This window comes from Canis lupus, chromosome 4 (assembly GCF_003254725.2).
Source record: "Canis lupus dingo isolate Sandy chromosome 4, ASM325472v2, whole genome shotgun sequence".
In the NCBI taxonomy this organism is placed as follows: Eukaryota; Metazoa; Chordata; class Mammalia; order Carnivora; family Canidae; genus Canis; species Canis lupus.
Genome location: NC_064246.1, coordinates 22,032,010 through 22,057,233, shown reverse-complemented (window position 1 = coordinate 22,057,233; position 25,224 = coordinate 22,032,010). Strand labels below are relative to the sequence as shown.

General features: G+C 44.7%; 1 protein-coding gene across 2 annotated transcripts in view; it reads right to left on the bottom strand.

Moving 5' to 3' along the window:
* Window positions 1–25,224, bottom strand: part of SGPL1 (sphingosine-1-phosphate lyase 1) — a 56,547-nt gene extending 31,323 nt beyond the window's left edge. Inside the window, exons 1-2 of one of the 2 annotated variants that reach the window (XM_035714955.2) lie at window positions 25,206–25,224; window positions 19,613–19,674 (exon numbers count right to left, since the gene is read on the bottom strand). In XM_035714955.2, coding sequence (XP_035570848.1) covers window positions 19,613–19,639 — 27 coding nt within the window. In that variant the 5' untranslated portion in view covers window positions 19,640–19,674; window positions 25,206–25,224. Of the gene's footprint in view, window positions 1–19,612; window positions 19,675–21,193; window positions 21,371–25,205 lie in introns of those variants that run through there. The other variant, XM_025434615.3, reaches the window with a different exon arrangement.

Below are 25,224 nucleotides of genomic sequence, written 5' to 3'. Positions count from 1 at the left end.
GTACCAAAACAGGCAGCAGGCCAGATTTGGACCATGCACCAGTCTGCCAATCTCCGTTCTCGTGCCCAACTTGACTAAAAAACTCTGAGAGCCACAGATTATATCTTATCTCTCTGTATCACACAATATCTGGCACAAGGAAGAAAAAAGTCCTCTCATCGGAAAATCTACCCGACTACCCCACTCATGAGAATTCATCTCTCCCATTAAACTCGCCTGAAGTATCTCCTTGTGCCACCACACAGAGCCTATCACCAGTCAGCCTACTCATCTGTTTTTATCTTCCGCACTACGTGGTTGAGTCCTTGAACACTGATCAGACCTTAGTCATCATTTCAAGCCCCCACAGTGTCCAGTACAAAACAAGTTCATCTGATGGTAGTCTGTTCTTCACTCACTTCTTCAATGTTTACTAAGCGTCACCAGTGGTTAAGGCATTAGCCTGGGGGAGCCTTACAATAAACATCACAAGTTTTTGCCTTCACTGAGCTTACAATCTTATAGGAAAGGGGCAGGAGTGTGTGTGTATGTGTGTGTGCCTATGTGTACACTTGGGTGGCTCAGTTAAGTGTCTGCCTTTGGCTCAGGTCATTACCTTAGGGTCCTGGGATCAAGTCCCACATCAGGTTCCCTGCTCTGTGGGGAGCCTACTTTATCCCTCTCCCTCTGTCCTCCACCCCCACCCCCAGCCCCTGCTCATGCTCTCTCTCTCTCTCAAAGTCTTTAAAAAAAAGGATTTAAGTAAAATGCTGACAGACCACTAAGGGAGGCCTGTTTAATTCTAACCTGACAGAAGAAAGGGAAGATACAGTTAAAAGGGTAAAGGAACTATTGAAGAAAATTCTCTTGGCAGAAGTTAAATGAAAAAAAAAAGTCATACCAGGAAGAGAGAAAAGTAGCTGCAAATGCATAAGAAAGTCTAGAAATGGCAAAAATGTTCTGTGTAGTAAGAGCAGCGATGACAACGGGGACCTCTCCGTGTCATCAGTGCTAGATCCCCAGCACACAGAGAGCACTCCATGAACATTTGAACCGTGGCCAGCAGTACAAGCGTGACCAAGCACAGGTGTGAACACAAGTCAAAGAACGGAGGCTGGCAGAAATACACTAGGTCCAGATTAAAAATGGTCTTAAAAAAAACATGGAGAGTGGGAATATAAATTGATAGGCACTTTTTGTAAAGCAATTTGTCAGTGTCTATTACATTTTTTAAATGTACATTCATTTGGACCCACATATTCCACTTTTTGGTATCTACATGCTTCAATGTGTACAGGATCAAGGACATTCACTTCAGTATTCTTTGTAACAGTGAAATATAAATATCATAAATGCCCACTCATGGAGAAATTATTAGTCTATAATACACCCACTTTATGTATTCATACTACGTAGCATTTAAAAATATAAATAAATAAATAAATCTAAATGAACTACATAGACAAATTTCTAGAACATAATGTTGAGTGTAAAAAAAAAAGAAAAGAAAAAAGAAAGAAAGAAAGAAAGAAAAAGAAAAGGCAAAAACAACAGCAGCAAACAAAAGGCATGAGTTGTTAATCAGGAGAGTACTTTTTTTTTTTTTTTTTTTTAAGATAACTACATGGGAGATAAAGGGAAGGAAGACAGAGGTCAGAAACATAAATTTCAGTTAAGAGGACTGCTGAAACAGTCCAGAGGAGAAACAAACTAGGCTTGGCAGGATGACATGGGGACTGAAAAGCAGTACAGATTAAAAACCCTTTTTGGAAGCAGCACAAACGGGGTTTGCTAACTTCAGATACAGGAAGCATAGAGTAGGAAGAGGATAGGTAATTCCAAATGTTCAAGTTCAAATTTGAGAGAGTGGGTGAGTGGTGTCACCACTAACCACGGTAGACTAGAAGAGAAAGGGAAGCTGAAGAAGGTAAAGGAGATTTTGAGATATAGATGATACTGGTTTGAGTTATGCTGCTGTTAGATATCTACCTGCGGTGTTCCAGCAGGAGCGTGAAAGCTTAGGAGGACAGGTACTGAACAAATGTCTACTGAAAACACTTTTCTAACTTTAGCAATTAGGCTGCAGTATAAGGTCATTAACATCAGGCAAGTACTGGGTTCCCTAGAGGGCTATCCATGGAAACACAGCTTATTGCCACCCCTCAAGGTTCTTGGCCATTCCCCAGAGCCCACTGTTGCTACCAACAACCTCAATCCTACATGGGAGTGACAGTGCTGGTCAGAACCCAGGGAAGACCAGAGGAGTCTACCCATCATCAGACATGTTACATCATGATTGCCATCATTATAAAAAAATCTTGTAGTGTTAAGACTATGATCAAACCAAATGGTTAAATTGTGTATATAGGGTGCCTGGCTGGCTCAGTCAGCAGAGCATGTGACTCTTGATCTCAGGGTAGTGAGTTCGAGCCCCACGCTGGGAATGAAGCCTGCTTTAAAAAATAATAAATAAATAAATAGCGCATATGAATGGGATGACAGAAGAAATAATCATGCAGATTAGCTTTGCCTCTGGTGATACTAGTTCCTAATTCACCCAGAAAATAAAGGTTACCTAGTTCAAAAGATGTCTGTAAATATTATCAACCTTTCGTACACGGGATAAAAAGTAATATAATTAGCATCCAGGAGAGAGCAAAGAATCAGCTAAATGCAAACTATGTCAATTTTTACACAGCCTATTATGACATGAAGGCATTTCTTGCTAACATTTATAAAATTACATTCAGCAAGAACATATTTTCTTGGTAATTGCTCTAAGATGATAATGGGAGTCCTTAAATTCCAAGCCCTTAAATGTATCTCCTTAGGAAGAGATCTATGCCTATATTCTCCTTCTCCAAAGACAGAATGACGTTGTCCTTGGATAGGTCCTAGCAAACTGTTTGAATAGACAACTAACTGGTCACAGAAATTACATGTCCTGGCCTCAGCCCAAGGCCCTTCTGGTTACTACAAACAACCTAGGCTCTGTCCCCAATGAATAAGCACCTCACGGCACTAACACTCAATGCTTTATAGGGCTCTGTGGGCTAATCCACATTGTCTCCTTGGAAAAAAGAAGGAGGCAGCTCCTTGGGGCCTTGCACAGGGCACGAGCCCCAGGCTGGAGCCTGACGCAACACTGCAACCCCAGAGAAGCATACGATCCCAATGCTGAAGGGAACCCTAGAGATCAAGTCCATATTCTCACTTCACAAACAAAGGCCCACGGTGAGACAGTGCTCCTAAGCCCAGCCAAGACCCAGGGTTCCATGTTTTTTCCATTCTTCATTCTAAGTGTCCACAGTTAGAGGAACACTTAACACATCACCATTCGGTGTCATCCTGAGTTTCCTTCTCACAATTTATGTTCTTGGCAGAATCTGTCCTGGATACATGTACAGATCAGAACAAACTTTAACAAACTATATGACTACCGATATAAACACATCTAGACAGAAACAGCACAAGAACGTAATATAATTATAATTGCTATTTCCCACCATGTTTTCTTACTTACAGAAATACATTTTTTGGTCTATATATACCTGCATATGTATTAATAGTTACAATACTTAGGCTTTTATTTATTTCAATTTAATCTACATAATGTCTCAGGAAATAGAAGAACCATGAACAGTCGTCTATGAAGGCCACTAGCTTGTTGTGCCCCTCCAGACAAATATTTCCCCCACCTGTACATCCACTCTTCTAGACTGCATCTGTGCATCTAGAAGAAGGGACACAGAATAACTGTCACAGAACAAATAAACTGTGTCTGTGTAAAATGTGTATCTGCGGGTGTGTGTGGGTGTCTATCTCCAACCCTTAACAGTTTTGGTAAAATTTCCACAAGTAAAGCAGCAGTCCTTCTTCTAGGGTTTATTACCAGACTGAAAATGTATTCCTCTGGAGGAAAACCAAAACAAAACATTTTGCCCACTAAATGTATATAAAATGATGACAAAGGATATCCAGTTTCATTACTTCTTTTTAAAGTACAGTATTAAAATGGAAAAGATAAACCTCAGTAGGATGAAGATTCAAAATATTAAGTGCTTTAAGGAGCTTATGTCAAATAAAGATGAGTAAACTAACTGGCCTTTCTCTTCTTACTTATTCCATTCCCCATCTAATGATTAGGGTTTAGCTGACGCCTACAAGACATCAAAATAGTACTCAATAATCCTAATCATTATCATACAAAAGGCAGCTGCTGGGATTTATGGGAATTTAATGGCCCTCCTAGTTCCAATCACATTGAACTCTTTCAACTCCTGAATCACTTCAAGGGACCAAGACACTTTCAAAAAAGTAACGCAATAGGGGTGCCTGGGTGGCTCAGTCCGTTAAGCATCTGTCTTTGGCTCAGGTCATGAACCCAGGGTCCTGGGATTGAGCCTCACATTGGGGGTCCCTGCTCGGTGGGGAGTCTGCTTCTCCCTCTCCCTCTGCCATTCCCCTGTGTTCTCTCTGTCAAATAAATAAAAAGAAAATCTTTAAGAAAAAAAATAAAGTAACACAATAACAGAGGTCTACAAATTTTGTAAATTTGGGCATCTTACTTTTTATTTTTTCATGTATTTAAAAAAATTTTTTTAGAGAGGTTAGAGGAGTTGGGAAGGCACAGAGGGAGAGGGAGAGAGAAAATCCCAAGCAGGCTCCATACCCAGTGTAGAGCCTGACAGGGGCTTCATCTCACAACCCTGAGATCATGACTTGAACCAAAATCAAGAGTCAGACACTTAACCAACTGAGCCACTCAGGCATTCCTGCATGTTAACTTTTTAGACCATGAGGTTAACTAGACCTCTAGTACACACAGTAACAGAAAGATATGAAACCAAAACAAAGGTTTCCAAAATAAAAACTAACACCTGATCACTTGTAATGCATTTACATTTTTTTCTATTTCCTCTTTTTTTTTTTTAAGATTTTTATTCATTTATTCATGAGAGACACACACAGAGAGAGGCAGAGACACAGGCAGAGGGAAAAGCAGGCTCCATGCAGGAAGCCCGACGCGGGACTCGATCCCGAGACTTGAGGATCACGCCCCGGGCCAAAGGCAGTCGCCAAACCACTGAGCCACCCAGGGATCCCCTATTTCCTCTTTTTTAAAATGTTTGAAACACTAAACTGATTCTGCATCCCTCTAAATGGATCACCACCTTCAGGTTTAAAGTGGTGCCTTAAAAAAATAAATAAAAAAATAAAATAAAATAAAATAAAATAAAATAAAATAAAATAAAATAAAATAAAGTGGTGCCTTACTGTGATCCTACTCCTGGCTTCTTTAAATTTAGAATGCAGTTGTGTAATGCAATGAACGGTATTAATATGGAGGTATTTTGTACTTCACACAACCTGTGCTTTTTACACTTATGATTTATTCTCTTAACATTTTTGTGAGGCCAAGATTATTTCCTGACCAACCTACTATACACATGGTGCTATTTTATAGGAATCAGAGATCACCAATTTATTTCACTTAAAACTTTCTCTTCCCTTCAAAACTCAAAAATTAAGTGACCACCTGATCACAGAGAGAACAGAACGAAGAAAAAAAGGCCAAAGGTGCCATGACAAACACGCACAGGAAAGGGCGAAGCACTGAAAAGCATTAACTCATCTGTAGAGAATACACAGTGATATTTATATAACTTAAAATCTTCACTAGCTTTCATGTTATTTTCTGTGTGCTTCATAACCTCACAAGGTTCTCAGGTGAAGAATGAACAGTTCCATGGGGCACCTGGATGGCTCAGGAGGTTAAGCATTTGCCTTCAGCTCAGGTCATGATCTCAGGGTCCTGGGATGGTGCCCTGCATCAGGCTCCCTGCTCAGCGGGGACTCTGCTTCTCCCTCTGCCCCTCCCCCTGCTTGTGCTCTCTCACACTCTAATAAATAAGTAAAACCTTTAAAAAAAAATAGAATGGTTTCACTTCGTATATCGTAAAGAGTGGAATCAAGAAAGATTAGTTTTGCTCTATAGCAAAGTCAGGACAACATAGGACTTCACACTCAGAGTTGAATTCTAAGATGTCTGAGAACATCTCTCTGGGTTCCACATTATATACATCTAAACATTAACCAGAGGAATATGAACTCAAAGAAGAGTACACTCAAAGAAACCAAAATGCTGTGAGGCCAAGCAGAGGAACCAGCAAGTTACTCCAATGTACGTCCTCTTTCCTGATCCTCCCACATCAAAGAAAATCAGGCTAAAGATCAAAGAAAACCATTCCCACTGTCAGAATGATTGACTATACTAATAATTTCTGAACAGAGACATGGATTCCTTGCCAAAGAAAATGTAGCAATTTTGCTCAGTTGATTATTACCCAGCACAAAGTCTACTAAGGTTTTCTGGGCAAAACTAAAGTGCCCATGGACTAGCTTCCCTAGTTCTCTTTGGCTCCAGTAACAATAACTTGGGCCTCTCAAAATGCTTGCTCATCCGAGAGGACTGCTGGCCACAACACAGACCTGGGTTCAAGTGTAAGCCTGTCACTCACAGGAGGAAAGATTCAGAACACTGATTCCTAACAATATCACTACAGATCCACTGTGAAACTGGGATTCTGGGAAAGTTACTTTTCTACAAAAGGTTCACCTCCCTATCACAGCACAATGACTTCTTTGCATTTCTACTATGCCAAATATCCAGTATGCCTCACTGCAGGTTATTTCTCAAGAGTCAACCAGGGCCAAACTGCATTAGCCAACTGCAGCTCTGTGAGTTAATGCGTTCCAGAGGCAAAGCACTCAACCCAGGTTGGGGAAGAATAACCAAATAATTGTTCCATACCTGATCTCTCTTCTGGTACCAAGTGCTGAGAAGAATGCAAACAACAGCAAAGGCTAATTTTTCAATCTCCTACACCACCTTCAACATGGCAGGAACACAACATTTATTTATTCAACTACAGTGAAATAATTATAATACTGCATACACTTAGGACTGCTTTGTAGGATCCTCGGGAAGAGTCCACCTTGCCTCTCCCACATCTCTCCTGGTGGCAGTGGCTCAAACTCGCAGAGGACAAGGGCTGGTATTTGGAACCAGACTGCACACACAGGCACCGTTTAGATGAACTCACAAGATACATCATGTCATCGGTCGCCAGAGCCAACAGGGAGGTTAAAGACCAGTACATGACCACTCTCCATCCCTCACAGATGAACACACTGAGGTCCAAAGATCACGCAGCTTCCCCATCCACTTCTTTTTTAGAGGAATCACCCAATAATTGACTTAACATATTGCTGAGATTCAATCACCAAACTCAGAGGCTATCCGTCTTTTAGATGAGTGGTAAAGGCATTCCCAAACATTCTGAAAAGTGTTAGTGAGGGCCCAGCCACGTCAGTCCACAAGACCAACTCACTGCTCCTGGCTAGTATTTATTCCTAAGCCAAATACTATGAAAATCAAAATCTCCCACCCTCCAATGCTGCAGAGAAAAGGGGATTTGTTTTCCTCTTCCTTTCACTTGACATCTAATACAACTACACATGTTACCACGCAACAGTTTTTCCAGGAGAGCCAGAAATCCGAGCTTAAAAGCAGGAATGGGCTAGTGAGGAAAAGAAAACCCGCCCAAGTTCACCCACTGCCTTAATGTCTTAAGATCAGATGGTATCTAAAGCCTAGGACTCAGGTTAAGGAGTGGAGTTAAAAATACAGAAGACCCCAAAGAGTTAATATAGTCCTTCTTACTTCACTTCTGCCCTAAAAACACAAAAAAACAAAGCAAATTAAATCTGGTTCTCTTTCATATCACATTCCAGAGAACTTCAAAGTGCAAAGTAAACAGGTAAGAAAACACTATTGTTTTTAGAGCCTTAAAAGGCATTAAAGTTTATCAGCAAAACCAGATCACAAGCCCAAAGGAAAAACTCCCTTGGGTCATTAAAGAAGTTAAGAACTGAGCAACAAAACCAAACAGCCATCTGACTGCATTACAGAAATGTTCAAAGGGCCTGAATCATCATTTCTTAGATGGTAAAGAGCAAACCACGTACCTCCTCCAAAATTCCACTATGTGAATCAAGTTCATCTTAATGAGCTTAACAGTCCACGTTTCCCCTTCTAGCCACGTCTCGAGTGAGGTACACACTCAGTACTACTCCACAAACACTTAAAAAGTCTGATTGCTCTATGCTTAGCACCAGAGCCTTCAGGCAAAGCACCTGCCCATCACTGAGACACAATCTTGGCCTCAGAAAGGGGACAGACGTTCAATATTCTCAAGTTATTAGAAGTGTACTCTTGGAAAAAAATCAAAGCTTCTGAGCTCATAAACACTGACAGCCCTAAACGTTGCCAAATGGGTCTGTAAATTCTGTGTTTATTTACTTGTGGGCAGGGCAAGGCATCAAGTGAAAACTGATGCTGATTCTGTCACTGAAGACTTGGAGCCCTTCTCCTGTAATGCATCAAGAAAGGCATCTTTCTTGGAGAGAAAGGGAGTTTCAGCTAGGAGAGAATGCTGACATGCAGGAAACCAAGCTCAGTAAGCAGAGGAACAGGCTGAGGGATGCTGAGATAAGAGCAATTACAGGTTTCCTTGCTAAATACATGGTCACCCAGGGGCAGGGAGGGAAGATGTGGGGGGAAAGGTCTATTCAAACTTGATGCCTTGCACTCCCAGAGCCTCTTATGGTAAGTAGCTAAATGTGCGCATATACAGAAGTTACCTTTCAAAGTACAAAAGGAGTTCACTATCCTATGGGCGGTTAATGGGAACTCCTTAGATTATAAGCAAGGACCAGCAGAAATAATCCCATAGGCTTCACACAGAAAGGAGAAGTCTTGGCTTCCCTGAGCATACCGCAGCTGGGGAAGAAGTCATATGGGTTTTTCTCCTTCCTAATAGTATTTCTACCTTTGTCATCTAGACTTTCCAAATTATATTTATAGAAATATCTATTTCAACAGTCATGCTGCTATCAGAGATAAGAAACACTGAGTATATGCTGGGAAGTGTAACCTAAATTAAGCTGCAAAGGCTACTTCCCTGGAGATTTCTAACATGTAATCTTATTCAAAAGCACAAACCAGAGACCTATCCCTGGGCCTCTGACTGGCCCTCAACTGATAGAAACACCCTCTGGAAAATCTACCTTCAAAATCTAGTTACAAGAGAGCTACTTTTTAAAACTGAAGTAAGACTCTAAATTTAACATTAACATTTGGAAGTTTCTGACTTTTTTGATAATCTGTTGAAAGTGCAGAAGATGTGTTCTTCCAATGGAAAACTATACATGATCGAGGCCCTCCCCCTAAGTTACCTGATTCTAAGGAAGTAATTTTACAACCCTGGAAGTTCTAAATAATTACAGCAATTCAAACTATTCTTCACCTATAAACATGTAAAATCTGCCAAGTCTGATAAAGGTTCAAGTGACTTCCCTCTCCACGAGGGAAGAAACCAGTTTGGGTACTGTTTCCATATTCATTTTAATATCCCTGATCTATAAATGTGTCTGTTCTTTGCATTTTTCCTTTGACCTGTTATAACATCTGCCTGGTTTCCTCATTATAAGCAAGATAAAAATTTTCACATGTTCATTTTATATTTGTATCAGCATCATGATTTTACCTTTTTTTTGAAAATCATCTTTTAACAAAAGCTAGGTCCCCAAACTCCCCCACCAAAAAATGGGAACATGAAATGTGCAAATAATTACAAAGGGTTCAGGACATCCTGAAGGCCAGTCATTGGGGCCCATATTCCCCAGGTTAATGTCACCCTCTTTATTTTTTTTAAGATTTTTATTTATTTACTTATGAGAGACAGAGAGAAGGCAGAGACACAGGCAGAGGGAGAAGCAGGCTCCTTGCAGAGAGCTTGATGCGGGACTCGATCCCAGAACCCCGAGATCACGCCCTGAGCCAAGGGCAGATGCTCAACCACTGAGCCACCCAGGCGCCCCAATACCCCCTCTTTAAAATGAATAATAATGTAGCTGTAATATGACAAAGTATCCTATTATATGTAGAGCAAACCCAAGCCCTGTATGTTGCCTATAGATGAGAACTATTACCCATTACTTAAAATTCTCCAGGAAGAGCCTTATGACTATAACAAAAAATGAAATTCTGATCCAAGTTACAATAAGGATGAACCTTCAAAACATCACGCTAAGTGAAAAAAGCTAATCACAAAAGACCAGACATCATAGGACTCCACTTATTTGAAGTGTTCTGAATAAGGAAATCTACAGACAAAAAGTAGTTTGGGGGTCACCTAGGGCTAGCAGACCAGGAGGACATAAGGAAGGGACTGCTAGGGTTTGGGGTCTCTTCTGAAAATGTTCTAAAACTGTGGTGATGGTTGCACAATTCTGCAAACATAGTAAAAACCAATGAGCTGTATGCTTTAAAAAAAAAAAAAAAAAAAAAAAGGCATTATGACCCAGCAGTTCCATTATGTCTACCAAATGTTTTCTCAACTAAGACCAACCACCCACCAAGATTCACTGGCTTTCTTTAAAGAAAACAAAACCAAAAAAAAAAAAAAAAAAAAAAAAAAAAACCCAAAACCCAAAGGCCTTTCTGAAAAAAGTTTCCATATGGGCCAAAACCAGCAGAAACTCTGCAATTCCAGGAACAGAGAGTAAAGCTTTGGACTCCAAATGAAAGCAATCCTAAGTATCTAAAAATAACTTAAGAAATTGTAGAGCAATTATATATAAACTAGACAATGTAGGTCATTATTGTCTAAGGTATACATTTTTAAGAGTCTATAAACAGAATTACTAAGTGCTAAAATGATGAAATTTTTTTAAAACTTCCTTGGCAGCTCACAAGCATGCACTCTACTCCAGCCCACTACACAGGATATCAAAAAAGGACAGCCAGCTCTAAGTGTTGTTCTGAACTGACACTCATCACTACTCCTATGGACTCTGAGCATCCTGTTACTGGTGTTCTACAGGCAGCTGTGGTGCCCTCGAAAGTCTGGACTGGTAATCAGAGGCTTCTACTCTAATTTTAGCTCTGTGTGACCTCTGGCACAGGAGCCTCTGTGCAGCTGGATTTTGCTCATCTGCAAAAACAGATGCCATTGTTATAATTCAACAAAAAGTTCATAAGGCAAAAAAGAGATACTCCCTTCAATCAACCTACAGGGTTGCTGTGAATATCCAATGCAGTAAGGTAATAACAGATCGACTGCAGATAATAACTACTAAATATTTAATGACCTGAATCTCTGATGATAAACATTTTTCCTTTCCTCTTCAGTAAGCAACGAGGAAAAGTAAGCTTTGTAATAACTCAAGCAAAGTCCCACAGGCAGAGCCTGAAGAGGCTTTAAGTGGTTTGCTGCCCATGTCTACTTGTGTTTTCTTAGAGATGATCGTAATGCTCATCACAAGCTGCTCCTCAGTTTAATGAGACAGATATTAAATCAACTCTCAGCCTTCAACTAGCTAATTCAATCAGAAGGTTGCAAGTGCTCTCTTACCTACAAAGCAGGATTACATTGGTTACCTACTCATGTTTACAGATCATAAGCCTGATTTCAGGCATCTGGATAGACTGCTGTTGACTGCTATAGTTATGACTCTTGGGAAAGCATCTGAAACCACAAGTTTATCAAAAAGGGCTGGGTTGAACACATACCCTTAGGCCGCTGTCTGCCCTGGTTGCAATGCAGCTAGACAAGGAGCAGCCCCCCACCCCTACCTGCCACAGCATGCTTGTGTTCATCCTCCAGACCTTCCTACTAGGGTCTGAAAAGAGAATTTTCTACTTGCCTCAACTGTCTCAGCACTAGTAAGACTAGAATTCAAGATGATTCTAAAAGGGAATACATCAGTCCTATCTCCCAAAATGCATTTCAGAGGAATACATTTAAATGCTTTCAGAAAAACCTCCAGGAAAAAAGGTCTCCCTAATAAGGAGTGCAAAGTGTAAATATACCACAATAGCTGCATAGGTCTCAAAGAGTTCCAGAGGACTATGGTTTTACCTTTGAATTAACTGCTACAAATGGTGATTTACAAATCTAAACTCTGCCCCTAATAGAGAACCATGGTTGCTCTCTTTCCCTCAAATGTCTATTAATAGTTAGAGACGTGATAAATAAGGACTCGGTAGGCATTCACTCTCCAGGGAAATCACAGAAAAAAGGAAGGGCACTCCACACTTTAAAAGTGCCAACCCTACCTTTAGGAAAGAGTTCTCAATGCTATCTCCCACGTCTAGTGTGCAGATAACAGAAATACAAGGTTTGCTCCCCAAAAGCTAAAAGCGCAAGTTATGCATTAAGAAAACCCTGTGGGAGTATAAATCGGTACAGCCACTTGGGAAACCTGTCAGACAGTAGGACTCAGGACCTGGCAATGTTATGTTTACCCAAAGACATGTCCAAGAATGTAGCAGTGTTATTCAAAACGGCCAACAATTAGAAACAGAAATGCTCATCAACTATAGAATGAATAAACTGCGGTATTTTATACAGGTAAAACTACGCAGCCCCAATTTTTAAAATCACTGCCACATAAGAGCATGGCTGAATGTCACAGATCCGGCAAAAAGGACACTCGCAAATGAAAATATACTGTATGTTTCCATTTGTATAAGGTTCAAAAATCAGCAAAACGAATCTGTAGTGAGAAGGATAACCTTTTGTGGGTACCAAATGGGAGGGATAGGAGGACTTGCCCAGATGCTGGACATTTTTGGTATCTGGGCAACAAGTAGTACATCCACGTGCAAATATTATCAGCCTATACAATTAAGACTTGTGCCCTTTACTGTTAATGCAAGTTATACCTCAAAAAAGAAAACTCTACTGTTTTTTTTTAATTCAAAAGTGATTTATCCACTTTATGGGATAATAGGCCACATAAATAATAGTGTGCCAGAAGAACAGACCAGAAGGAAGACTGTTCTGCAGTTTCTCCCTGTGCAACAGGCAAGTCATTCATTCATCAAACATTTACAGGTTGCCCATTTCATGACAAAAAGCTCACATAAGTATATTAAGTCAAAAAGCACTGAGATTAAAAGTGCAACTTACTAGGTAAGATGTAACAATTTTAAGTCTGTATGCACCTAGCAACAAAATCTCAAAATACGTACAATAAGATCTAATAGAGCTACACAGAAATACATAATTGAGAAAGCGTAGGACTAGAAGAGGCATCCACAAAACAGGAAATCCAAATAGTCAATATACAATGAAAAGGACACTTAACTTCATCAGTAATCAGGGAAATGCATATGGGAATCAATTAGCTCTCACTCTACTGGATAGGCAAAAAAATAAAAAGCCTTGTATACACCGAGTTTGTCAAACTGTGTAGGAACAAGAAGTCTTACACAACACTGTTGCTAGGAGTATAAACTGTATCAACTTCTTCTGAAAAGTCTGGCATTATTTAGTGAAGTCACAATGCAGCAATTGTATTCCCAGGAATAAATCCCAGAAAAACTTAGACTTTTAATCACATGTCATATACAAGAAAGTTCATTACAGTAATGTTCAAAAAAGCCTCAAACTGGAAACCACCCAAGTGTCCATCACCATGGATTGGATAATTGTGGTAGTAATACAGTAAAATATTATGCAACAATGAAAATGAATGAACTAAAATTCATGAACTACACATAACATGGATGAATCTCACAAATATTGAGCAACATAGCAAACTCACAAAAAATACATAGAAACTGATTTAGAGGAAGTTAAAAAATGAACAAAATTAAACTTAAGGGCATATACATAGATGGTAACACTTTTTTTTTTCAACACAGCAAGAGAGTGTTCCAAAAATCAGAACCGTTACACCTAGAGGGGAGGAAAGGAGATATAATCAGGGTGAGGCACATGAGACTAGGGGTAAATATTCTATTTCTTAACCTAGGGGATAGATGTATGACTGTTTTATTGTTTTTCTTAAAAATGTAGGTATGTGCCTTATAATAGCTCTCTATATGTATTAATGAATTTCACATGAAAACTATTAATTACAAAGGAGGACAATCCCTTCTCCTTGCTTTTCCTCTTCCTACCAAATAAAACATGAACCTAACAGCTCAAGCTCAGAGCAGCTATCCTGGACCAGAAGGGGATGCACCGTGTGTGGAGCCTAGGAATGGCCGTATCAGCCAGGAAGGGTCTACTCTGGGTTTCTCTTACTTTAGAGAAATTCATTTCTACCTTTTAAAAATCTCTATTACTTTAGTTTTTCTCTTCTTTACAACCAAACCTAACCCTATTGGATATGTTCGGTGATCTGGACAAATGAAACACTTCCTACAATTAAAGCTGTCCAACAATGGAAAGAACTCCCTGAGAAAGCATTCTGCACCCACCCCTGGCAGAGCACGGTGGAAAGGATTTCCACACAGCAAGGGAAGTTGGGCTGCAGGATTTCTAAAAGCCCTTCAGGCAATTAAGATTCTAAGGCTACTCCTGGAAAAAAGCAGCTCCATCCAGCCTTGCCAAAGCCGTGGCAACACTTTGCCTCTGAATCTATCCTTCTGTTATCAGTGAGAACATTCCTTTTCTAGAACATTCCATGTTCTATCTGTTCTTCAAGATTCTGCTAACAAGCTACCTTTTCCTATGTGCCTTTCAGAACCAACCTGACCTCAACTTTAGCATGCTGGCTATGCTCCCTTGGCTCCTCCAGATCCTCCACCCAACCTTCTCCACTTCTCTGTGCCTCACAGGCCTCTAGCGTTCTATGAATTAAATCACCCAGGCCCTTACTTATCCTCTGGTTTCCAGTTGGGTTTGGCAGATGAAAGGCTCCAGCATTAGATCAGAAGGTGGGAAAAGAAAGAGTCTGAGCTATGTACTCCCCTTGATTCCCTTCCTGCTAGGCTCCCAGTTAGCAGTGGCAGCATTTCTATAGGTTACTCTCTCCTCCAGCTAAACTTCCAAGGTTCCATAAGCTACTCCCTCTTTGCCCCTTCAGGCCTAAGAATGATAATAGCTCTTAGCCCTGAGGTGTCTCACCACCCTTACAGGTCTCTTAACTCTGCCCAGCTTTGTAAATAGCCTTTTATCTTCTCAATCACACTACTGGTGGGTGCCAGGAGATAACTGATAGGTCCAACCAACTCTTCAGCCTGCACTATTCCATCTTCCCAGATGCCTATTTCCCCTCACCCCCTAGCATGGTTTTTCTCTCAGTAATTGTGTTCTGTATGTTTCTTTATACAGACTGATTCACTAAAAATCAATTCCCTATGGAAAATTCTTAATCCCAAAACGATTCCCAGTTCTGCCACCAATGTGTACAAACTGTATATAACAGTATATTGGGCAAAGCCTAATTAAGAAAGCAAATGTTACTAAAAATTTCCTGACACACAGACTGCAAAGCCAAGCCAAATACTGGGATTTGAGGTTTATCTATTTATAACCCCTCCTTCCTTTAGACTGATGGCTAGAGAAATTATTAAACTGGTTATTATCATTTTGCTTTACTAGTAAGACTGGAACAGTGCCAAATATAGTGCTCATCTCACAAGGGCCATACAAATGGTCAATAAAATTTTAAAGGTCCTATCAGTTCCCATGAATTTTCCCTTCCTTCTAGACAATCTTACAAATAAGACACCAGATTCAAATACTAGAAATGAGCTTTTAGTGTCCATCTTTTGGTTTATTGCTCAAATCCCAGCTGACATTCAGAAAGAAAGCATGCCTGATAAAGATTTGAGGCTCAAAGATAAAGCTCTAAGATCTGGAAAGATTCCATTTTGAACCTAACAGACAAAACTGAGACAGGCTTACTGTTTCCAAATCAAGAGTGCTGCAGAAATATTGCAAAGGAAAGCATTTCTTAAGCTTCTACTGTGTTACAGAAGATTATGCTGCATACCGTCCAATATATACATTCCAAAGCAGCAGGACTTGATCCATGGGCAAAATAACCCCAAGTAATACTGTAACAGACCCACTAAACTCAAAAAAAAAAAAAAAAAAAGGCTCATTCTCCCACCCATATGAAAGCAAGGGCTACCCAGATGCTATGACCTATTTTAAGGAACCCTAGACCAGGGTTTCTCAACCCAAGCACTACTGACTTTTAGGCCACATAATTCTTGGTGGTGGAGGGCTGTGTGCATAGTAGGACATTGAGTTGCAGCATTCCTGACCTCTAGCACTCAAGTATGACAACCAAAAATGTCTCCAGACATTACCAAATGTTCCTGGGGAGCAAAATCACAGTTAAGAACCTTGACCCTAGATAAACTATCACTCAAACCCCACCCAGCACTACCATGGAGTGTATGATTCACCAGGTGGGAAAAGAGAAAAGCCACCCAAAGCAGTAGACTTAGCTTTATAAAGTACTCTGCTCTTAAATGCTGTCTTTGACAACTTACAAAGTGACACCATTCCCTAGCAAAGTGAATGGTTGCCAAAGTGGAGAGTTAACTGCTAAAAAAAAATTTTCAGACTTGAAATCCTTCTGAAAGCATCGCAAGTCTCCAACTAACACTCTTACCTTTTTTATTCTCGAGACACAGGTGGACAGTATTACAGTTCATGACATGAGTGAGCAAATGGAAAAAGCCAGGCAAACCACCCTTATCAAACGAGGGCAAAGCTAAGGGCTGGATGGCACTGAAGACAGACAGCCCAAGCTCTGTGGTCTGGAATTTGAGGCTTGTTATGTACAGACTCCAGTTCATCTTCATGCATTAGTGTCACAGTACCCTGTCCACACAAGTAGTTTCCAACCCTATCAAACTCAATGACCTCTTTTTAGAACAAATATTTTATATGCCCCTTTATCATTCTGAAACAGAATTCAAAGACTACCTCTATGAGCATAATTTTTAAAATTTCAAAATGATGCCCTAATTTCTAAGTAAGAGAAAATAAATGAAAAGACCTGGAAAATAAAACATACTTTCAGGCAAGACCATACTAGAAAACAAAAGGACCCCCACAGCCGTGCTTCCAAAGTGGCCCCTCAGAGGGCAGAACTATTCCACCCCCCACCCCCACCGCCCCACTCCACACAAACCCTCTCCCATCAGTCACAAAGCTCAGCAACCTCTGTCTCTTAAGGACAATGTGGCCCAGAGACAGCATCACAGAGCAGGTAAGAAGGAGGGATTTGAAGTCAGACCAGTCGTAGTAAAAACTCGGCTCCACCACCTCATAGCTGCGGTACCCTCCTTAAGCCTGGTTTTTCACCCACAAAAGGAGGATGCCAGCATATTTTTCAAAGGGTTTTTGTGAAAATTAAATGAACATGTAGCATATCTATTTCTTGCACCTAACATGTGAAATCTGCTCAATGACTGTTAGCTATTAGACTTATATTATTATTCTTGGATCCACCTTGGATTGTGTCCTAGCTTATGCCCATTGTATTCCCCCAGCAGAAAGGATGGATGACAGGATATCCATTCATCAGAGATGCTCTAAAAAGGATTCACATACAACACAAGTAAGAAGTTGCATCATACAGCCGCTAAGATTGCTTCTACTTCTGAGGCTCTACAATACACTGCCTTGCATGGAGATAGCTTTTATTAACTGAAGTCCTTTCTTCCCAGTTAGAGGGCCCAGAATATGATGTCTCACACTTCATACAAAGTAGCTAAAGAATGCAGATAATGATGGTTTACTGCACCCCCCCCCCCCCCCCCCCCCCGCGACAACCTGGGCCTGGCCACTAGTTCTTTACCATTTGGCCTCAAAGAGCACAGCACGGGCACAGAAGGGATGACAACTTCTCCAGAAAAGCTCCTCAAGAAATATGTTCAGTATCCTCAGATCCTGAGTATTCTTGAGAGCCAGTCATTATCTGTGAATTAATTCCTTACACCAACAAGCAAATCAACAACCTAAATATTCTAGATCATCAAATGAAGAAATGAAAAGTAATGGTGGTGGCTACAGAAATACTTCAAAACAGGGATCCCTGGGTGGCGCAGAGGTTTGGCGCCTGCCTTTGGCCCGGGGCGCGATCCTGGAGACCCGGGATCGAATCCCATGTCGGGCTCCTGGTGCATGGAGCTTGCTTCTCCCTCTGCCTGTGTCTCTGCCTCTGTCTCTCTCTCTCTCTCTCTCTCTCTGTGACTATCATAAATAAATAAAGAAAAAAAAATATTTAAAGAAATACTTCAAAACAAAACGGATACCCAAGGTAATATTCTGAATAAAAAAAGCACTGACTGGTCAGACTGTTTAAGAGAGCCCACAGGCCCAAGAAGTCCCAAGCACATCTCTGGGTATGAAGGTGTAGCCTACTTACACCCAAGACGGAAACCTTAACTTACACAAACATACTGATCTGTAAGAGGAAAAACAAATTGCCAATTGTTACAAATCATTCTGCATTGGCCCACTTAGGTGGTTATTTCTGAGTAGTGTAATTATTGGGGGTTGTTTCCTTTTGTTTATGTATAGTTCTCAATTTTTCTAACACATGGTTCCTGAAATAAGAATTTAAAATCACATAAGGCTATTTATCATCTCTACTGACAATCCATGAAATTTGAGGCAAGAGGCTATTTTAAGCGAACTCTTTATCAGGATCTGTGAATAAGCAAAGTATTTACCTAGGTCTCAAAAGTCATCCTTGCTCTCTGCCTCAGAACAGAACTTAGTTTCCTTCTTTATCCCTCCCACACACCTTATAGGTTTTGCCACCACAGAAAGTCAGCACTGGGTATAAGAAACCCCCAGGTTTTTTTTACTAGGTTGGTTTTTTGGGTTTTGTTTTGTTTTGTTTTTCAATTTCCCAGTGACCACTACCAGCTCTCTGGGGTAGTGAGATAAGGAGAGGGACAAAAACTGTTCTGAAATCAATGTTTTTGTACAAAGAGACATGAGACTCAGAGAAAATCAGCTTATTAAAAACAAAATGCTCTTTTTCAAGATAGCATTGGAAAGCCATGAGCTCCCTGCAATACTCACAATGAAGAGCCTCTATGGAATCATAAATGCTCCAAGAATAAAACCTCATTTTGGTAAACACTCATTTGGCAATGCTATTCTCCTTGCTCAGATGATAGTAATAATAATAATAATAATAATAATAATAATAATAATAATAATAAAAACTGCACAAAAAGATCTGGAGAGAAAAAAGTGTCTTCCAAAGCAGGCATATTCTTCAGCGTAACCAAAGAGCTTAAATTCAAATGAGTTTAACTCCACAAGCATTTGCTAAGCACTTACTATACACAGAGCACCATGACAGTTGTTTATTCATCTTTCAACAAATAATGACATGATGACTGCTTTCTGAGGAATCGTAACTCTAGTCTGGGAGGCAAACACTTATAAACGAATAAATGGAAGCCCCAGGCAAAATTTAATAGAAGTTTTTAAACTGTTCTGGAAGTATGGGAAGGGAAAGATTAAAATCAACTGCAAGAATTCTGTAAAAGATTCTTCATATCCATTCAATATAAATATACTCATGTATTTAGTACAGTCATTTAGCCATCCCAACCAGTAACCCCGAAATTAAAAGGCAGCAGAAACGCTCAGCGACCAGAAGCAAGCATCAGAAGTGAGATCTACAAGCTCAGATCCTTTGATCTAAAAATAAAACTCAAGAGACGAGCTCCTCATCTTGGGGGCGGGGTGGGGGGGTGGGGTGGGGGGGATGTTTGGGAAAGACTCACCAACATCAGAAGGTCCGTACCGGGCATCGTCCTCCCTCGGCCGTGCTCGCGGCGCCTCCCCTCTGCAAAAGGGAACCGGGTTTGTTTACTTCCAAAGCTTTAAACCGTCTCCCGGCCCGCCTAGAGTCCCGGCAGCAGTCTAGAAATGGTTCTCTCCCTCCTTTGAGAGCTCCGATTTCACTCGCAGCTAGGGCGCCCCGCCCCCAGCACCCGAGCCGCCCAATCAGGGCCCTGCTGCACCCTGCTCCCCTCCCACGGCTGACCCGACGAATCCGGACCCAGCCTCCCGCCCAGCGAGCCCCCCAGGTGGACGCCCGGGGAAGCGCCCCGCCCGCCGCCACCTCCGCGCGCAGCCCGGGGAGCCCGGCCCCGCAGCGCAGCCCGGCGGAGCATCCGACGCCCCGAGGAGCCCGGCCCCGCAGCGCAGCCCAGCGGAGCATCGGACGCCCCGGGAGCCCGGCCCCGCAGCGCAGCCCAGCGGAGCATCGGACGCCCCGGGAGCCCGGCCCCGCAGCGCAGCCCAGCGGAGCATCGGACGCCCCGGGAGCCCGGCCCCGCAGCGCAGCCCAGCGGAGCATCCGACGCCCCGGGAGCCCGGCCCCGCAGAGCAGCCCGGCAGAGCATCGGACGCCCCGGGGAGCCCGGCCCCGCAGCGCAGCTGGACGGAGGATCGGACGCCCCCGGAGCCCGGCCCCGCAGCGCAGCCCAGCGGAGCATCGGACGCCCCGGGAGCCCGGCCCCGCAGCGCAGCCCAGCGGAGCATCCGACGCCCCGGGAGCCCGGCCCCGCAGCGCAGCCCGGCGGAGCATCGGACGCCCCGGGACCCCGGCCCCGCAGCGCAGCCCGGCTGAGGACCTGACGCCCCGGGAGCCCGGCCCCGCAGCGCAGCCCGGCGGAGCATCCGACGCCCTAAGGAGCCCGGGTCCGCAGCGCAGCCCGGCGGAGCATCCGACGCCCCGGGAGCCCGGCCCCGCAGAGCAGCCCGGCAGAGCATCGGACGCCCCGGGGAGCCCGGCCCCGCAGAGCAGCCCAGCGGAGCATCCGACGCCCCGGGAGCCCGGCCCCGCAGAGCAGCCCGGCAGAGCATCGGACGCCCCGGGGAGCCCGGCCCCGCAGCGCAGCTGGACGGAGGATCGGACGCCCCCGGAGCCCGGCCCCGCAGCGCAGCCCAGCGGAGCATCCGACGCCCTAAGGAGCCCGGCCCCGCAGCGCAGCCCGGCGTTGGATAGGACGCCCCGAGGAGCCCGGCCCCGCAGCGCAGGCGGACGGAGGATCGGACGCCCCGGGAGCCCGGCCCGCAGCGCAGGCGGGCCGAGGATCGACGCCCCGGGCGGCCCGGCCCCGCCCCGTGGCCCCCACCCGCAGCCCTTCCTCCCTTCGCAGGCATCAGCGCATCCCGGCGGCCCCGTCCGCTCCCACCGCGCGGAGCGGCCCCGGAGGCCTCCCGCACCGGTCGCCGGCTCCCGCCCCTCCCCCGCGCCGCCCTCCCAGCCCGCGGGGCTCGGCGCGCCCACCCCAGCCCGCGCCCCCGGCCGCCCGCCCGCCCCCCGCCCACCCCGGAGCCCTCCGCCCCAGCCCGACCTTCCCCCTTCCGGAGCCGCGGCGGCCCCCGCCTCTGCCCTGCCCCGAGTCCGCCGCCCCGCTCCTTCTCCCCGCAGCCTCTCCCTGTCGCCGGCCCGGCTCCTCCTCTCCACGCGACCGACTCGCGGGCGGCGGAGCGCGGGCTCCCCCTGCAGCCGCCGCCGCCGAGATTGGAGGTCCCACCGCCCGCGGGCCCGCCCGCCCCGCCCCGCCCCGCCCCGCCCCGCCCCGCCCCTCCCGGAAATGGCTCCCCGGCCCCGGCGTGCGCGGCCCCGGCGTCGAGCGCGCGCACGCTCCGGCCTGAGGCGGGCCGGGGAAGGGGCGGGGCGGGGGCGGGGCGGGGGCGGGGCCTTCCCTCCGGGCCCCACCGCGCGTGCGCGCCGCCTGCTGGCCGGGCCGGGGGCCGGCACCTGGGGAGCCCTCCGGGGAGGGTGGAGCCGCCCCCCTCCCTGTCAGGTAGCCCCAGCTCCCCCCTCAGGTTGCACTTTATAGAAACCAACTTAGGGTCACGCTCGGTCCCTTGGAGCCCTTGAGGGACTCAGCCTGCGGAGCACCGCACACACTGAGCCAGAGCGGCCGCTCAGGACGGGTCTTCTCTAGAGAGACCTTTGAGATTTTAACAGGTGACTGAGCCTTGCCCCTTCTCTCTTTCCTGGGGATTTCCTCGAGGTCAATAATGCCAGAAGAAAATCTACACGAAAAGCCCCTAAATGGAATTCACCCTCCCCATCCTCCCCTTCCCCCCTCGGACATGATGAACAGGACCGAGGTGTTGGGCAAAAAAAATTGTTACCCATATTACTTTATTCTCATGAGCAATGTTGGGAAGCATCTAATATTCGAGGGGAAATGCCCCCCAGGACCACAGATGTCACCCTTTATTTTCAGATGAAATAGTTAAACCTCAAATACGTTTTTCATGACTTGCCTGGAGAATACTAATTCAGCAGAAGCAAAGTTCCCCGGAGCACAGTTACACGGAACTGATCAGTGATCAGCACGCGGTGTTTTTTTTTTTTTTTTCAACAGATTTAAAAATGACACCCAGATGGAATCTTGAAATCTTAACAAAGATGACCCTAATGACGGTACCCAGTTCCATCCCCTTGCAAATGTTGTCAGTGTCATCGCTGCCATCATTACCCCCAACCAGTGCTTTCAGGATGAAATCCCTTGTTAGCACAACAGCCCTCCTCTGCACACCCCCTCAGCACTTCCTGACCTCCCAGCCAGGATGGCGAAGACCCTGAAAGAGTCAAGCAGGTTGTGTCTGGGCTTCCCCACCCCACTGGAAGCCCCAGACATCTCTGCCACTCAGAGCTCCTGAATCAGGCGCTGACACCCCCAGACCCTGACCCCTCTTGCGGCTATCCCCCAGCAGGCATCCATTCTGTGTGGAAGGGTCAGAAGAGGTTCTCGGGCTTCCAGCCAATGTCCACTCATCAAGAGTTACTTCAGAATTCTAGGAATGATCTCCTCCACTCTGCTCTTCCCACTTCCACCCCCTCTGCTTTATTTCTTCTTCAGATCCTAGGGTCTGACGTCTCCTTCTTAGCTACCACCTCCCATCCTTTCAAGTTAAATCTCTGTGCCAGCTGATCGCAGGACAGGGTCCATCTCTGATTCTTGCCTACACTTCTGTGGTACAACTTCACTGCTCCTCATGCTCACCAGGCAGTCTGCTCATTTTTCCCAGGTGGACCAACCAATTCAACTATATTGACTAATCCTTATTGTTGTGGACTAAATGTTTGTCTGCCCCCCACCCCCACCACCAAATTTGTATGTTGAAGCCCTACCCCCTAGTGTGATGGTAGGGCCTCTGGAAAGTCATTAGGTTTAGATGAGAGCATGAGGACAGAAATCCCATAATAGGATAAGTGTCTTTTTAAGAAAAGGAAGAGACCAGAGCTCCCTTTCTCTCTCTCTCTCTCTCTCTCTCTCTCTCTCCACTCACACACAAAGAGGAGGTCATGTGAGCACACCATGAAGTGGCAACAGTTTGCAAGCTGGAAAGAAGAATCTTCCTTAAAACCTGAACCTGCCAGCAGCTTTATCTTGTGTTTTGTTATAACAGCCCAAGCTGACTAAGAAACTTTCTTTGCCAAGAACAACACGAGGTACCTTTACATCCAAAGCTCTCTTTAGGTCCTAACTTGCCCAGATCAGGTGATTCTCATTACCCCCTAACTTATAAATCAGGGAACCAAGGCCCAGAGAAAGTGAAGATCATTCTAAAGACTCACAGAAGATTGAGGTGGAGTTTGAATAGAAAATTAAGGTTTGGGACACCTGGGTGGCTTGGTCAGCTAGACATCTGCCTTCAGCTCAGGTCATGATCCAGGGGTCTTGGGATCCAGCCCCACATCAGGCTCCCTGCTCAGCAGGGAGGCTTTTTCTCCCTCTCATCCGTGCTCATGCTCACTCTTGAGCACTCTCTCTCTCTCTCAAATAAATAATCTTTTTTAAAAAGTGAAGGCTTCAGATTTTGTAGGGAGAACCTAAAGTATGCTGGTTGATTTATTAAACTCAAAGAATGTTAGAGGTAGAGAAGGCTTCTATTATTTGCCAGCTGAACCCCATAGTATATGCATAAAGAAATTGAGGCCCAGAAAGGAACATGATTCTTGGCAGTTCCTGGCAAAGCCCAGAGGGTGTGTGTGTGTGTGTGTGTGTGTGTGTGTGTGAGAGAGAGAGAGAGAGAGAGAGAGAAAGAAAGAAAGAGAGATACAGAAATACAGAGAGACACTTCAGGCCCCCTGCTTCTTGGTCCACTCCCCCCTCCCTAACGACAGAGTAAGATCAGGAATTTACACGAGAAGCATCAAGTAGAAAGTGGACAGTGATAAAAGATGGATGGGGATTCAGGGAGATAATTTCAGCCTTCACAGGGGAATCACATTTTACCAACATGGAACAAAATCCCCACAGCCTCTTGGTCTTAGGAGTCCTATAGCTATATTGGTGGTCCCTTGGGAGAAAGCTAGAGCTGAGAACAAAGGAGCTAGAAATAAAAGAATAATACTGCAGAGGGAAGAGAGATATGAAAAAACAAGAAGCATTGGCTAAGGAGGGGACATAAGCCAACCTCCTTCCCCTCTCCCCACCTCAGACACTCCTGCAGTAGGGGCTTCAGAAGAAGAGGCTGAGGGCACCTGGGTGGCTCAGTGGTTGAGCATCTGCCTTTGGCTCAGGTCGTGATTCCGGGGTTCAGCATTGGGCTCCCCATGGGGAGCCTGCTTCTCCCTCTGCCTATGTCTCTGCCTCTCTGTGTGTGTCTCTCATGAATAAATAAATAAAATTAAAAAAAAAAAAGAAGGAGAGGCTGAGCTGGCTAGTGGGAGGTTGAGGTGGGGTTGCCTGGGGCTTCTATACCCAGAGTGTGACCTCCCCAGGGGCCGCACTGGCATCACCCAGAAGCTTACTAGAAATGCAGGTTCTTGGAGCCCCCACTCCAGATGATGAATCTGAATCTACATTTCCACAAGGTCCCCGGGTGATGTACGTGCGTGATAAAGTTTGAGAAGTGCTTCCCTGGACACCCTGCTTACAGAGAGAACACAGTGTTTTTATTAGGAATATGTGTTTGCTTGGGATGATTTAGGGAGGTTGATGACTCTTTAGGGAGCTGAAGAAAACTAATGTTCCCCAGGTTGGCCTCTGGTGCCTTCCAGGATAACAAAACACTGGGAAGGACTGGAAATATCTATAGAGAACCGGTGAGGGACTGCAATTTGTGCTGATGACAGAGGGCTTGGGGTGGCAGGGGCCAGGGTGAGAAGGAATATGGTCTGGGATTTTTTTTTTCTCCCTACATGGTTTCTTTTACAATTCATGCCAGCAAATCTGGTCCTGCTTAAAATGGCAGCTGTCCATGGCCAAGTCAGCAACACCCCTCCCTCCATCCAGGAGCATACACGCCCCTCTCTAAAATCAGGAACGTGCTACCCACACCTCCTTTCCTGTCTCTGACACCTCCCCACCCAACTGAGGACTGTCTGTGGAATCTCACCTTGAGACAGGGCTGTGGG